The sequence below is a fragment of the Clupea harengus genome, chromosome 1 (genome assembly GCF_900700415.2).
Source record: "Clupea harengus chromosome 1, Ch_v2.0.2, whole genome shotgun sequence".
Taxonomy (NCBI): domain Eukaryota; kingdom Metazoa; phylum Chordata; class Actinopteri; order Clupeiformes; family Clupeidae; genus Clupea; species Clupea harengus.
This window is the reverse complement of record NC_045152.1, coordinates 189889-206416: the sequence shown is the minus strand read 5'-3', so window position 1 is coordinate 206416 and position 16528 is coordinate 189889. Positions and strand designations below refer to the sequence as shown.

Sequence of the window (16528 nt, the reverse complement as noted above, 5' to 3'; positions counted from 1 at the left end):
GACTCAAAAGTTGTTTAATGGGATTTGTATGAATGAGATGTTTGGTGGTGGTGGGTTTAGTGGCTCAGACGCACTGGACAGAGGCACTTGTGCGAGACTCATCAGAACCTCTGAGCATAGATACCCTCAAATCCTCTCCAGTGAACTGTGAATGAGCAGAGACCACAGGAAAAGTGATAGCCAATACTTTCATATTTATTATACCTCTTAAATCTTTTTTTCTTAAATAAAGTTTCTCTTTGTAAAATCTCAAATCAAAACACTGAAAGGAGTGTTAAAAGTCTCTTAACTTAAAACGATAAACAACAACATAACACACACAAATATTACAACAGTTCTTAGGCGTCTGTAAATATCTTTGCTGCGCTGCTCAGTCTAGTAAGATTTGGCATGGTCTTTCGAGATGCATATGCCTTCTGACGGGTGATTCTGAAAAAAAGGTTCTCTCAATCATTATTGCAGGTCGGCCAATAAAAAAGACTACACAGAGTACCCTAAAAAACACTTTAAAATGAAAAACAACAATATTAGTGCCAATGTTCATGAGCACACAACCAGCACGTAGCGTACAGAGCACACTGACCGATACAGACGTTCTGTAAAGCAGCTTCACAAACAAACATTCAAGGAGACGAAAGAGTGATGTTTTTGCGCAAACACACATTAGAAAAAAAGTCTCACTCCCATGCACGCATACACAGACACAGTCTATGCATTTGGTCTCACTCGCACACATTCACAACGCAGTGTCCTCGACACAGTACCTGGCCACCTACAGAAAATGCCTCAAACAGCCAAACAAAATAATAATAGTCAAAAGAATTATTATATTAATAATGATAATGACAACCACTAAGATGACCATTGACAAGAGAGGAAATAAAGACAGTAGGAGGTTGGGGTTTGACCGGAGCAATGACAATACTGGGTGTTTCACCGCTCAAAATGAAGCAACATAAACATGAACTGACAATCACAATAACACATGGTTTTCTACTATGGATCTGAGCAGTGTATTTGCATGTGTTTTGATTCAGTGTCCAGAAGGGACTTTAAAAAAGAAAGAAATTGCATGTTGCCCTACATCACATATGATGTTCGTAACACTGTTACAATGACTATCTGTTTTCAAGGCTTTTCTGGATTTGGATGTGCATGTATAACTCAAATAAGTCTCCAGCTGAATAGGATCAAGTTCCGTTAAGTGCCTCAGGCTCACGGACTTGGACTTTTCAAATGTTCAAGTCTAAGCAGTTGAAATCTTCATTTGTGAAAGAAGGCCTTGTACTTTTTCTAGAACAGTCCCTGCATTCAGTTACATTACAGGAAAATGCGTACAAACATTTTATTTTTCTCTGTTGAATTCTGCCACTGGATGAGTAAGTACATTTTGTGTCAGTGTTTTTGTTTGTGGCTATCCCTAGTGTATGCACATCTATTCTTCCAGTGTACGTTGAAATTCCTAACGGTGTATGTGTTCATGTGTGTATCCACGTGCAGTGTGTTTGTGTTTGTATGCAGCGTGTGTGTGTGTGTGTGTGTGTGTGTGTGTGTGTGTGTGTCTGTGCGTGCAAGTGCATGTGAGTGAGTTTCAGCCAGTGTATAAGCTGTGTCCTTGTGTGAGTGAGTGTGTGAGTGTGTGTGTGTGTGTGTGTGTGTGAGTGTCTCGTGAGCTCATGGTGGTCAGATGGCATCAGTCCCCCCCCCCAGCAGGTCGCCTGGTAACAGAGCACCAGGGCTGCTGATTTGGTGTCTGTCCTCCATTTGGGGGACGCCCCAGAGGCTGCTGCCGCCGCTACTGCTGGGGTACCCTGGGGTCATGCCACCCCAGAGGCCACCACGCCCCGGCTCCACCACCACCCCAGTCCCTCCCCCCATCCCCACTCCGTCTCCCTCCCCTTCCCCAGCCCCGTTGGTGCTCCACTGGGAGAAGATTCCCAGCCCGGATCCCTGTGGCGAGGAGGCGTCCAGAGGGGCACCAGTGACGTCCAGGCTCTGCCAGCCTGTGTTGGAGGGCCCCGCACTGCCCACAGCCCCTGCCTCGGCGCCATTGCTGCTCCCGCCTGGCAGTGTCCCTCCTCGGGCTCGCTCTCGGTCGCCCTTTCGGGCTCCGCCGCCACCGCCACCACCACCACCCCCACCACTGCTGGCCCCTGCTGTGCCTGGCCCTGCGGAGCCTGGGGCTACCCCAATGCCTCCTGCCCCACCACTGCCACCAGCCCCACCGGCTGCAGCCTGGGAATGTGCGAAGTATCGAGCCACATCCTCCTCGCTCACAAACTCAGCCAGTATGGTGGTGTTGCCCAAAACACACCTAGAGAAGAGAGGGAGAACAGTCTGATTAAAATGAAGAATATCTTTAAAAGATTATTCGTATCACTACTGCATCATTGACAAATCAATTACTACAAATAATATCTTAATAATGATTTAGTTCTATGTTCCTAGATGATGTAGTGGGTTTACAGTCGTCTTTAAAAAGACATGCTAGCCCGTCGTATTATGCAGACGCAGCACAACTAGGTACTAGATTCAATTTCAGAATGTACAGAAACATTTTCAGCACAATATATGAATCTGAACATGTGCAAAGAGGATGTGAACATGGGAAACAGGAGCGTCCGTCATGTGAAAGGCAATAGAGTGGGAGTGCAGCTCCATGACCTACATGTGCAGGGCACACTGAGCCTTGGCTGCTTCCTGCGGGGTGCTGTAGCGAATCAGAGCGCTGCCTTGGGTCAGACCCAGGTGAAAGGTCAGCAGAGGGCCGTGCTGCATGCAGATAGTCCGCAGAGTGGAGCCGTCGATCTGCAGGCAAAACAAGTTGAAGAGGGAAAACATTGAGGTCCCATTCAGTGCAAGAGTGCCAGAAGATGGAGAGAATCAGAATGTCAGGCCATAATACTCAGACTCTAATATTCATTCACTCATTTTCTGCCCCATACTTCGACCAATCCAACACCCCCCCCCTCATGCAGCCTCTGATTGAAATGGACCAAACCATTTTTTACAATCCAATTATGTCAAGGTCACGCCTGATAACATTTCACTGGCATTAAACATCTACAGAGGGTGAATGCAGATGAAGCGGACGAATGTGTTTCTATTTCACATACAGGTAACCATCCCTAGCCAACCTTCAAGAACCATTTGGTTTTAAAGCCACCATAAATCCAGAGGGTGGGCAACCATTCATGAAGTCGAACATTTTACTACCCGTGCTTATTTGCACGACAAGTCAAACTTCCATTCACCCTGTTGTACCTGGGGGGTAAGGTTGCTTAGCAGCAGCCAGCAGCTTCCTCTGGGGGCTGTGCCATCGCTCCACGCAGAGTCTGACCAGAAACAAAAGAATAGCATGAATCACACAGAGAAGTGCACAGATCAATGCAGTTCATGTCATCTCTGGAATGGTTCATGTGGTATGATGGCAAGACTTTTAACAATAATCTAGGTTTCATTCACTGTTTACATGGCTAATCATTCATCAAGTCCAAATGTAAGTGTGTGTTTCAATATAATCAGTTCTTAACCATTGATCACTTTACCATTCATGACATTTTAAGGGTGTAACAGGGTGTTTCCAAAACACAATAAAAACAGGTCCTCTACATCCGTGTCAATCAGAAGAAATGACTGCTTAGAGGGCAAAGGGTGAACAGAATCCCTCATACTGACGTCTCACATCTGACCATAGCAGTCCTTTGCAAAGTGAGCCACACACACATTAGCCCACCAAACAAAGTGATGTATCTATAGTTGGGCATCCGACATTGCAACTGAATGCAATAAAACAGTTCTGGGAACCATCCACAGCGAACCGCTTAAGACACATGTGACGTGTGTCTTGAGATTGTTACCTGACTCAAATCTGGCCTCTTGGCTGCCCCCTCCGCCCCAGCCTCGGGCTGCCCGTGGGCCTCCAGTGGGCCAAGGTGATGCCATGCTCTGCTTCTGATTGGTGAGTCCGGGAGGTGGGCGTGAAGGCTGAGAGCTGTTGCGATTGGTTTTCCAGGATTTACTATGTCCGATTGGTTCAGGGGGCCAGCTGGATTTGTACTCCGAGTACTTTGCTGTAGCATAGCATGAACAGTTCCATTTACCCAACTACAGACAAGTCCGTCCAACTACAATGCCAAATAATTACACCCTGTTTCATGCAAATATCACTGTAGTAAAAAAAATATATTGCTCATGATGTGATTGCCTGGTACAGTACTGCTATAGTTAAATACTGATTAAAACACATGTTTGCATAATGAATTAACACTGATAATACTTCTTTCAGGGCCATTACCTGAGCTGTGTGCATTGGTGAGGGGACTTCCTGAGGCACTGTACGGCCAGGCACCGGGTGAAGGCAGCAGGGTGTTGAGGGCGGGGTTTGAGCCTGCAAGACACGGGAAGCACACAGACTGCCAATGTGACACAGAGCAACTTCACAGAGAGAGAACCTATTTACTTGAGGTGTATTTAGGAATCAATGAATCGATGCTTGAGGTATACAGTCTCAAATCATCTTAACTGGATGCAAAACATATTTGATTGATGCATCAACTGACTACACATGTGAAGAGCCTGTATGTTTGCCAAATGTGGCGTGGTATGGAGCGTGACTCTATACAATAGATGGGTTTAAAGGACTCACTATGCATATATTTGCACATTAATTCCTATGTAAAGCTCACAAAACTAAAAAAGAGGTGTCACCCACCCTGAATAGATTTAGGGACACTTCCTGATCAGGATTTAACTGTCAGAACCTAAATCTGCTGCAATAACACGTAAAAGGTACTGCAAATCAATGTTAAGAGTTTTTGCTAACTTCCCCCAGGATTGTAGGCGCCCACACCTTCCTATCTGTGTGCAGCACTGGTGAGCCAGGATGCCCAGTCCGTTGAGAAGTTTCCCCGAGTTGTTAATACTTCACTACCACTTGGTCAAATGAAATTAATAGGCAAACATCAATGTTAATTTACTATCACCTAATGACATAGTCACTTCATATCTGAAACATCAATGCCCAGTTCTCTCTCTCCCTGCCATGCAGTGGTGCAATATAATAATAATACCTGTGTTATCTCGCAGTAACTGATGGTCCGTGTCACTGAGATTAGGCGGATCGTGGGGGGTGAGCACACCTCCCGGGGTCACGTAGGGGTCAGACTCTGGGTCCGCACTCTGGATCCCCTTCCAGGGCACTCCGGGCTGGAACTCTGTCACCCGGAAAACAAACACGTTACCATGAAATCCATTCAACTTAACTGTCAAACAACACTGCAGAATCAGGCGGAGGTCTGGAAGTCTTACCAGGGGGCCAGCTCGATGTACCAATGATGGGACCCTGACCCATGCCCGGAGTCCTTTGCCAGTTGTCTGAGAGAACTTGAGAAGTCATGCCAGAACCATCCCCTCCAAGCAGGTCGTACTGAGCATAAGGGGTGCTGCCCATGAGTTTGCCTGGGGTGGGCAAGGGTCCTAGGGAAGCAGAAAACAAGATAGGAAGTTTACAGTTAAAGTTAAAACAAGACCTAGTAAGGTTTCATTTCATTTTCTATACATTACAATGGTTTATTAAAAACGTCCAATGCTTTAACAACACCTACGAAATACTTTGACTGTGGCAAGGAAAACCTTCTCTTCACGTACCGTTCTTGTGGAGAGCTTGGTCAGGGGGTGAGGGGGCGGTGGAGTGCCCCTCCATCATCCACTTGAAGCGAGACTGCGGCCCCACGGAGTCCTTCACGGCGCCCGGCGCCCCCACCATCGCCCCTAGCTCCAGCCCCGACAGGTTGCCAGCCACAGAGCCATATCCTGACGGAGGGCAAAAGCAGACAGGGGACACAGGAGATCAAACGTGCCATCTGCTATTTTTCAATATAACCCAAGACAGCCTCCTCCATTTGAAAAATGAAATAACCATACAGACACTGCTGATATACTCCCAGGAGCTTTGGAAGTCAATTATGAAACTGGTCAGTGGACTGTTGTTAACTTGTTACAGCATAGTTATACAGTCTACACGGCAATGCATATTACGTTTGAAAGTTACAGGCTCGCTGTTAAGTAACCTGCAATGGAGTGACAAGACACAAATATCAGAGACTGATCAGAACTTTTCATGCTAAACTAACCTGGGTATCCCCCCTGGGTTTTGGCTTGAAGTTCAGCCAGCGTAGCACCCAACCCCGGGTGCTGGAGGTGCTCGGCCATTGGGTGTTTGGGGGGTGCCCCTGCCAGGTGGGAGGGAGACAGTTTGGAACCCACCGTCCCGACTCCTCCAACTCCCTGCTGCTGCTGCCTCTGCTGCTGGAGAACGGCCATGATTCTTGCCAGCTATGAACAGCAGCAACCACACACACAGGAAGATATGTAGAGTTTATTTTACAAAATGTTTTGTTTGTAATGTTGAAAATTACATAATTGGACGACCTTGTGGCAAGTGTTTGCAGAGGCTTTCACAGACAGTCCCCCCCCCCCCACCCCCCGAGTTCACCTAAGCGCGCAGACGCCCATGGCAACATAAATGGTGGCTAAGTGCCAACTCTGCCGGCTAATGCAGCCTACCTGCTGTGGGTCTGGCTGGTGGCGCATGGGCTGTGGGAACTTCCTCTGGTTCTGGAGAAGCTGTTGCTGCTGCTGCTGTTGCTGCTGCTGTTGCTGCTGTTGCTGCAGAAGCAACTGGCAAGCCTACAAGACATGGGTCATGCAAGAAATGAGTCCGTCCGAGAGGGAAAAGCCACACCCTAGCCTGCCTGACTAGATAATAAATACACAACCTTTGATAAGCTGTCAAGCCTAAGAGAGCAAGACATGAATTCACCTGAGAGAGAAAAGAGCATGCAATCCATCAAAACACACGCTAGCCCGCCCGTCTACCTATGCAATACACAACCGCCGAGTAATTAAACATAACTGGCTGCATCCGCGTCACGTCACGTCACAAGGCGATATTTACCAGGATCTGCTGCATATGAGGATGGATGCCACTCAGCATAGCCAGGTGCTGGGGTGAGAGCTGGGGAGGAAACACTCCTCCTGGCACCCCCCCGATCCCCCCGACCAGGTTACCAGTGGGCGGGGGCATCTGCTTCAGCATGGAGCCTTGAACCTACACCGCCAGACACATTGGGAAGGAGGGAGGGAGCGTCATTGCTTGTGTGAATCTTGGGAACAACATCTAGGTAGAAATATGTATGATTCCATTTCCAGAGAGTTTTCATTTTCAACAGAACATGTATCCAGCCAGCCAGCCAGCATGAAAACATGTGTTACAGAGGGGGGAGAAGGACAGCGAGCCACTACAAAGCACCTGAGGGGACAAGAACTGAGGAGGCACTTGTGCACGGATCCCCTGGGCGGGGTTCATGGGGTGCATTCCTCTGTGCTGAGCCACGCCCCCGCTGCCACCGTACACGCCATGGCCTCCCATCTGAAACAGACAAAATGCTCACGTTTAGTACCTGTTTATTTCAATTACATTCACAGTTCTTCACAATATGCTTTAATCCTAATCTATTTATTTAAATTACATTCACAGTTCTTCACAATATGCTTTAATCCTAATCTATTTATTTCAATTACATTCAAAGTTCTTCACAATATGCTTTAATCCTAATCTATTTACAGTACACCAAAGATATACATACATTTCCCCTTTTCTGTGAGCTCCATGGATATGAAACCCATGATCTTGGTGTTGTTAGCACCTGACTTTACCAGTTGAGCCCCATATTCATTAGGAGCATATTCATTCACTGCCTAGATTTATTCGTGAGGACATCTCTCTGCCTCGTGTATTCTGGCACCTTGTCAAAGTACGGCCCGGCCTCTCCAGCTCCGACCTCCTTTGAGGCTGGTGGTCGGAACCCGCCGCCGCCTCTTCCTTTCCGCATCTCTCCGTTGTAGTCGCTCATCCCCCTCTTGTCGCCTTCCATCCTTTTGTCCTGATGAACACTTGGATCATCATCCTGTCAACAATCCCATGAAAAATTACACAAACTGCCATCTTCTGGGATTAAAAAAAAAAGTCTGTTTAATTAACAAGGCAAACATTTCTCACCAAGATGCCCATATTTGAGAACTGCCTATTCACAGGATTCATCCACGATTCGCCACCCTTCATTCCACCCTGGAAAACAACAGTCTTTATTTGTACACTTTCAGACCAACATTAGATACAAATGTCGTGTCCATAGAAGGGTATGTATATAGTGACAACCTAAATTATAGTGTTAGTCAGTCATAACTCTCCCCTGAAATCTTAAAATGACCTTCATCTGTTGGTATGTGGAGACCACACAAACATCTACTAAACATTTTCTTAGAATTCATCTTAAGGGTTTTGGCTCCATAGAATACAGTAACTTTACACACACATGCATGCACACACACCTTATTGTTGCCCCTTTTGCTTCCGTGGCTCCAGCCAACAGAGCTGTAGGAGGAGCTGTTTCCTTGAGATCCTGTGCTGTTCCACATGTTCGAGCCTTCCTCCTCATCCTCCCAGCTGGCGTGGCGAGATGTGCCCATCGAGCTCTCCATCTCACCCCAGCCCTCTGGCGTAGTCTTTGACCCTAGAAAACAAAATGACAAAGAAAAGTTAACATTAATAACTTAACATAATGAAAGGAGAAATGAGCATCTCAAAACCAAAAAGCAAAAAAGGACTGCATGCATACATGCATACATACATACATATAGCATACTTTGTATGAAGTAACTCATGATACATATCATGATAGTGATACAGTCTCGCCACTTTACACTTTACATGTTACAGTTTTGTACTGTTTGCACTATCAGTAATATTGTACTACCTGAAACCAGGCACATTTGATTTGTCTTTAGGTTAGTATAGGTATATTAGGTTAGTATAGGTTACTATATGTGTATTATATGTTTAGCAGATTGTATTGAATATTTATTTTGTAGATTTATTATATGTTTATTATATGTGTAATCTATGTTCTATAGTACTTATATGTTATGTTATGTTATTTATGTTATGCTATGGTAGTTTGTTGTACGGTGTCTTGTCCTAAGAATTTCAGTGCCCAGTCTGACTGTTTTTCTGTGCATCTGACAAATAAATACTTGAACTTGACCTTGAACTCACCGGACTTTATTGGATTGGGAGAGCGGCTGCTCCATCCACTGCCTTTTCCAGGGTCGTCTGGTTCACCCCAACCACTGGAGGCCTCTGGGCCTTTCCCCCAGGCTCCTGTCCCATTGTCCACAGAGTGGTCTGGAGGAGGCCTGCCTACAGCGCCCCACATGGGGGGTGCTAAAGGAGAAAAGACTGTTAGCTTCATATAGAAAACATAGAACCAATCTCAGTAAATCTGTCTGTGTGTGTGTATACTTCAGTTGCACTTGGTTTTTCTCCACCTTTACCCATATTTGAATCCCGGTTCATGGGGGGTCCCGTCTGCCTGCCAAGGGCCTTCTGCTGCTGCTGCTGCTGCTGCTGCTGTTGCTGCTGTTGCTGCTGCTGATCCGGTTTGCCGTTCTTGTCCCACAGATTGACATTTTTGCTTTTGTAACCGATCGGGTCACCCCAGGCAGACGTCCCATCGTCAATGTCCATCTTGCGGCTGATTGACTGAGGAGAGGGCTCCTCCCAGCCACTGGACTCTGACGAGGAGGCCACCTGCGGGATGGGACCAGATGTCCAGCCAGAGCTCTGGTTCTGGTTCTGGTTGGGAGCGGGAGCGGGAGCGGGCGGGGCGCCGCCAGGTCTTCCCCTGCCCTCTTGCAAGGCCCTCGTGTCCGAGTGAAGCGGCTGTGGAGCCGGTGATTGTTGCTGCTGATTTGGGCCTTTCAGTGTGGGTGGCTGGCTGGTTGTTACTGGCTTCGCACCCCAGCCTTGATAAGCTTTGACGCCGACATCTCCACCTCCACCTCCACCTCCCCCTCCCCCTCCCACCCAGCTTTTCTTTGGCCTTCCGTCGTCCCAGTTGGACCAAGATCCCTCATCTGCACCACTTCCCTTGCCGTCCTTCCATGAGCTGTTGACGGCAGCAGACTGATTCTGTCTCCAGTCCCCGGTGCCCGTGGAGGGTTCCTTCCACCCACCAGTCCCTTTCTCTTCCTGTCCGTCTCCCCAGCCACTGCCTTTCCTGCCGGATGAGGTACCCTGTTCTCCAAATGTTCCCCATTCCGCACGCTCTCCATCTCTTTCATCCCTTTTAGACTCCCTCCATTCTGGCTCCTCCTTGCCCCATCCTTTTCCCTGGCTTACCCCAGCGTCACCTCTGCTCAGGCCCCTGGTCGCTTTTCCGTGGCCGCCTTCCGTGACCGCTGCGGCTTTCGGAACAGCGGAGTCTTGTGATGGGGGGCCTCGCGACGCCAGTGAAGTGTTAACGTCGTGCCAGCCCTCTTTTGGATGTGCCGAGCCACACCTCTGCGAAGCAGTCACTGGGTCAGGATCGCCTGCACTGGTGCTGCCGGGGTACGCGGCGGCACGGCCAGTACGGTTGAAGGACGAAGTAGAAACAGAAGAGCTTCTTCGGGCGCCTCTGTCCTCTACTTCCACGTCCCAGGCCACATTCTGATGAATCTGGGTCTGCCCCCAGCCGGTGTTGCACAGAACTCTGGGGTCCAAGTCTCCCCGTCCAAGCATGTTCCTTAAGGCCACCGCAGGTTCGGGGGTCTGGTGCCCAGAGGGGACCTGGGCCTGGTCATGGTCGTGGTGCTGAGTGCTGGACATGCAGCTGCTGTCCCCTCTGCTTTCCTCTTGACCTGTAAACACCCCTGCTGATCCATCCCCTTTCTGATTATCCTCGGCTTTCTCCTCGGCTGCAAAGGTCGGAGATCCCTGCGAGCCCTGCGAGAAGCCGTCACCTCCACCGATGCTGCCGCCTCCACTGTTGCTGCCGCTCCCGTCCCCGCCGCCGCTGTCTGCTGCCGAGCTGCAGGGACGCCGTGCAGTTTCGAGTGCGTCTGTGTCCGCGGCCACGTCACCCCCCTCCCCCTCCCCGTCCCGCGCTCCCTGAGAGACCCTGTGGGTCATACAGCTGTCCTCGTTTCCCAGCACCCCCCACCCGTTGCCACTCACCTGTCCTCCCTTTTTATCAGTGGGGCTCTCCGTGGCCCACACACCCCCCCCCTCCATCCCTGTGTCCCATGAGTCAGCCCTGGAGGCACCTGTGTTGGAGTTAGACGATGGCAGAGGCGGGCTTTTCCAAGAGGGGGACGACGACGCAGCAGAGAATGATGAGGAGAGGTTTCCCACGCCCCCTGGAATCCTGGAGTCCATGTCGTCGTCTCCTTTTTTTGGTCCTGTTTTAACCTCTGACCCCTGATTATCCCACTGGCTAAGCATGTGCTCGCCGTCTACAGAGCGTAATTCCTGTGCCTGAAGCTCTTGGTTCGCCAGATTTGCAGAGTTGGGAGGGGAAGCGATGGGGACATTGTCTGACATGGAGGAAACTGAACTTTGAGATAAGGGCGCTTTCTTCTCTATGGTAGCAGCAATAGCCCTCTCGGTCTCATCCTGCGTCAAGGCAGGCCAGGCTGAAGAATTGCAATTTGGATTGAAGTTGGCACCAGACACCTCGCTACTGATGCCAAGTAAACTTTCTTGATTTTCAGGAGGAGGGGAGCCTTTGGACATGGAGGACTGTGCTGTATCTCCGACTAATTCCCCAATTTCAGCCTGAGTAGAGGAGACCCATATCCCACCGGACTGAGGACATTCGCTGGGCGATGATGCAGACAAGGGACTACTGGGCCGACTACCTTTTCCTTCGACGGCCTCTGATCCTAATGTCACCTGCAGCAGTGGCGGCGGCTGCGGCTGGCACCCATCACTCCAAGAGGCACTACTGTTCTGGGCTCCATCATTCTCTGTCTCTCTTACACCCAGGCCAGCCTCCAAAACACTGGGCCACTCTTCCAGCTTAGTACCATCCATGATCACCTTGTCCAAGTCCAGAGAGGAGGGTTGGCTGCCAGAGCCCTCCCCCACAGTTGAATTTGCATAACTGGAAGCTTCAGAAGCAGTGGCCGCTGAGGTGGATGACGGGGAGAGAGATGCCCCTAAGCCAGAATCTGTAAAAGGACACAAAAAAAATAACCCTTCAAGAACCCTTCAAAAACCCTACAACAACCCCTCATGCCATGTGTATTTGATCTGGCAACACTCCTCCGTCTCCATGTCATTTTGCTCACTCACCTGAGGCTCCAGCTGTGCTTGATTCGGGGTTATCTCCATGAGAGAGGGGGGGCGTGCTTTCCCCACCGTTACCTCCTCCGAGAAGCATGCAGGAGAGTGGAGGCTGGCCCCTCTTCAGGAGCACTTTGTGGTCCTGCTGGCAACGGAATCGTGGGGGCACTTCACGGGGCATGTAGCGCTGTGGCGGACTGGATGCGGCGGGGGGCTGTCCGTTGGCCACAACTGCCCGCTTTGCATTGTTCCCACCCGAAGGGGGGCCACTCGAAGCCGCGGGGACAGGACAGGGGGCCACAGGCGCAGGGGGACCTGGGTGAGTCTCCGGGCTAGCTGTCTCTGTGGATATAGGCTGGCTTGAATCTGATAACAGAACGGCAAAATGGATATATGATAGGGACATAATGGTTTAATAGACGTTTGAATTTAACTGAGTTTAATAGACGTTTGAATTTAACTGCACCTTAACACAGGTCTAACTTCTGGAATTCTGGGCACTCTGATAGTATTATATTCTCAGATGCATTTAAAGAACTGATACATGACATTCAAGTCATCGCCACCTTTCATCCCACCAACATCTAGCAATCGAAAGTCTGTAACAGCCATGGATACAGATGGACTGAAGAGTCGAAGTCAAACAATTAAGAGGAGTAAAAAAAATCTGTCCAATGGATTTATATTGAAATATGTTCAGGTTTTACTCAGTGCATAGCTTTGCTGAAATGTCAAAGGTCAAATGTTACACATAACCGAGGTGTAACCAAAAGAACACACTTATTTCCTCTACTCCAGATACAAAGAGGCACACCAGTCCTTTGCAATGACAGTAGGAATGTAGAGGTATTTTACAGTTTCACTCACCTTTATTTTCCTGCTCTGTGCCCTGAAAAGAACAAATATATTTTCATGATCCACCGACAAGTTCAGAATAATTTATGCATTGTTGAAAAGTTTAATCATAAACTCAAACACCCAGTAGTACATCACATGACAGCCTACCTCCTGGGAACCTTCCCATATTTTATTTTCTTCTGTCTTGATATTATTGTCTTCCATGAACTGCTATTCCCTTCCGTGGTAATCCTCTCTACAAAAACAGTATAAACAGAATATAGTTGTGGGCACATCAAGAACGGCAAATGACTCTTTAAAGAGGTCCAAAACAAACCTAGAGATACTACCATTAAAACTGTAGTGGATAAGTGACTGGTTGACTAGGTAATTTGACCAACGTTACGTTGTGGAGGAACCCACCACTTGCCAGCTAAGAACAGCATTGAGTTAAGCCGCTCTAAGGTGAATGGCTACTGAGCTAAATTAATCCAAAACTGTCAAGACACATCATCGTAAAACCGCAAGGCTAACGCACTGAGATGAGTAACACTTAAACATCGTTTTAGTGCATTTTAACATGTTCAATATGTCGATCTTGTTACCTTGCTTTCAGGTGTAGTGTCGATACTTGTAACGTTAAATATAAAGAACCATGAGAGCGTCTCGGTTATTAGAAACACCATGTACCCGATTTGCAAAGCTAGCTGACGAAGAGATTTGCTTGACGGTTAACTGTAAGGTTATAGCTCATTTGTAAGCTAAAGGCTAACGTTACCTACAATCGCGTTCTTGGCAGCTTCAAAACGTAGAGGAATGCATGAATTGATTGATTCAATTTAAGTTCGTTTTGCTAGCTAGTTAGCTTTACGTATATCGACACCTGACTGAGAAACTTGAGGTAACATAGTAAATCCGACAGCATAAGTACATTACAGGAGGTAACTCCGTGCTCGTGCAAATGTTGACGTTACGCCTCCAAGTTTGCGAAGTAAGTTCGCTAAAGGTGCTTCTTTCCCACTTACTGCCTGCGTGTCTTTATAAAGATAATTTAAGTAAATGCCGTTTGCCTTTCTCGTTGCCTACCTAGCTTCAAGGACTGACAAGATAACTAATGCAAGTTACAAACATTGCTATAATCCAACAATGTTTTGAATTGGGTCGAACTTCACGTAACGATAGGTTCCCCAGCTAGTTGGCTAGCGAATATCGAGAGAACCATACAGATAAGACGTCACTGGTTATATAGCTAGCTGGGCGACAATGTAAATGGTTGGAAACTAAACTGGCTAGATAATGTTCGATGTATGGAAAACTTGTGTTAGGTTTCCTGATTCTTAAAATATTGCACTCACTAGCTAGTCAGCAGAGAAACATATCCGAACAGTCTTATGGTAACGTTAGCTAATGTTAACGTTACATTATCAACTTTGCTCAGTACGAGAATGCGGGCGATTGATCTACATATGAAATAACATTATAAGTCACAACCGCGAGCCATCTACAGTTAACAACATAGCCTGGTAGTAAACAAGCAATCTAACTCGACTTCTAAGTTACGTTTTCCAGGTAGCCCTGGCTAGCCAAACGAAACAGTTAGCTGTCGGTAGCATAAACAGGCTAATGTTAGCTAGCCAACTGTCGATGACCGTCTAATGTTGGTAACCTATTTGTTATGAAAATGACATAGTGCAGAAAGAATAACTGCTAATAAATACCTAGTTGAAGGGTCAACTAGAGAAAAAGACTCCTATTTTCCTTCGAGTTGGGAATGAAGATATCTTGCGTTCCTTACTACGATGTGGTTGCTCCTACTCCTCTTACTATCGGCCATTTTGCTTAAACCAGGGTTGTTGACGAACGGCAACAGCGCGAAGGCTGGGCTAAAGTGAGTCAGATAGCTAACTCGAGCTGCATAGCTAGCTTAGGGAGGGGAGACTTGCAACTGACTACCTCTCGCGTTATGTTATCGAGTTGGTTCACTAACTTTACCGACTAAAATCCTTCACAGGAGCTAAATAAAGGGACCAAATACAAGTTTTTCGCTACTCAACAATATAGCCGTAGCTATACACTATAGGATAACCTGCCTATGCATAACACAATGTTTATTGACGTCAAGACTCCATAATTAGGTAACTAACTTTCCATTGATTGTTGATGTTGGTTATACCAAGAGCTGTAATTTACTCCGTTGCTTAAATTAGACGAATGCCTCTGAATAACACGGCTAAATAGTACCTAAATAGTATAGCATGAGCCGTAATTAGCAAAGGTAAAGGCCTACATGAAGATTTACAGAGAGATCACCCCCAAAAATCTTGTAGAGTTGTAGTTGTGGGTGCAGAAGACAAATAATAAAATAAAAACATAAAACCTGCAATCAGCGATGAGGGAGCCAAGCAGCCCAGAGTTGCCATGGAAACTTGATGTCAATAGCATGGTTGTAGCCTAAGCAATCACAGCAAGTAAAAAAAAGCAAGTTTCATGAGCTTTGCTGCCAAATTCAATACGCTGTAACGGACTAACTGTTTTTGAAAGAAGAAACACATCTGATAATTTTTTGAGGCTTTGTCTAAAGATCATCTATGCCAAATTTGGCAAAGATTCAACAAGGTTTGTGGCCTCTGGAAAGTTTTTAAAAATTAAATTCAACATGGCGGCCACATACATTTGGTCAACATGATAGGTTACCATATGCCCTCTTTGGGATCTCCTAATATATCATAGAAGACACTATAGCCTATTGCAGAACCCCACCCCTGCCCCCCCAACTGTGTTTAAATGAAGCAATGTTGTTTGCACCACCTCAGGAAAGGGGTCCAGATTGGTGTCCATACATCAAACAGTTGCTGAGATATGATCTCACTTTCTGTTTGCCGGTTTCCGTTGCTTATAACAGACTTGTGTGGCTTGGTCTGAAGATCATCTCTGCCATTTTTTTTGGAAAGATCAGAAATCATTTGTGGCCTGTGACAAGTTTTTTAACTTTTGCAGAAAATCCAATATGGAGGAAATGTACCTCATAGCTGGACTCTGATTGATCCAATGGTATGTCATTTTTGAAAATCAGGCATACATTTCCAATGTTATATGCATAAACGCACCTCCAGATTTGACTCGTCCACAGTAAGTGTGCCAAATAAAAAAAACTTTTTACCAAATGGTTCTAGGGGCTGCCATAGACTCCAATGGCAGAGGAAAGAAGGAGATAAAGAAGATGCATAATAAAAGGTAGACACACAATGGATACCGGAGACGGGCTTGGTCCCCAATTAGATCGGAAAATACCCTATACGCTAAATTGATGTTACGTTTTAGTATGTTTTCAGTAGTATGATTTTGGTCTACCTCTTTGTTGACAAAAAAAAAGACTGACAAGATGATCAACAGCCAAAAAATGAGATGTTTAGAGGAGGGTACAAGCATTTATCCACTGATAGCCAGTAACCAAGCCAGTTCTCAGGCATAATGACAGTGCAGTGTCAACAAAGGCGTATAGCCTATCCCATCATGTACAAT

General features: G+C 47.0%; 1 protein-coding gene across 4 annotated transcripts; it reads right to left on the bottom strand.

Moving 5' to 3' along the window:
* Window positions 1–174: 174 nt before the first annotated feature.
* Window positions 175–15054, bottom strand: LOC105897686 (trinucleotide repeat-containing gene 6B protein-like). Of its 4 annotated transcripts, none has more exons than XM_012824639.3 (21): window positions 14725–15054; window positions 13175–13262; window positions 13037–13058; window positions 12179–12535; window positions 9391–12054; window positions 9119–9286; window positions 8395–8576; window positions 8063–8131; window positions 7809–7970; window positions 7313–7432; window positions 6959–7111; window positions 6568–6690; window positions 6135–6336; window positions 5650–5814; window positions 5311–5478; window positions 5073–5216; window positions 4298–4390; window positions 3861–4073; window positions 3265–3335; window positions 2669–2808; window positions 175–2314 (listed from the first exon to the last, which is right to left on the bottom strand). In XM_012824639.3, exons 2-21 carry the CDS (start codon window positions 13229–13231, stop codon window positions 1684–1686), a joined length of 5904 nt encoding a protein of 1967 aa, XP_012680093.2. In that variant the 5' UTR covers window positions 13232–13262; window positions 14725–15054; the 3' UTR covers window positions 175–1683. The 4 variants fall into 4 exon arrangements, with proteins under 4 accessions (XP_012680093.2, XP_012680094.2, XP_012680095.2 ...); XM_012824640.3 differs by having other exon boundaries at window positions 9397–12054; XM_012824641.3 differs by having other exon boundaries at window positions 12179–12511.
* Window positions 15055–16528: the final 1474 nt, after the last annotated feature.

Excerpts from the sequence above, each read along its gene's own strand:
- LOC105897686 (XM_012824639.3), bottom strand. The coding sequence starts at position 13,231 with ATGGAAGACAATAATATCAAGACAGAAGAAAATAAAATATGGGAAGGT. Across the intron at positions 5,479-5,649 it reads CCAAGCTCTCCACAAGAACG|GACCCTTGCCCACCCCAGGC; the intron begins GTACGTGAAGAG and ends CTGCTTCCCTAG. Across the intron at positions 3,336-3,860 it reads AGAGGCCAGATTTGAGTCAG|ACTCTGCGTGGAGCGATGGC; the intron begins GTAACAATCTCA and ends GTTTCTGGTCAG.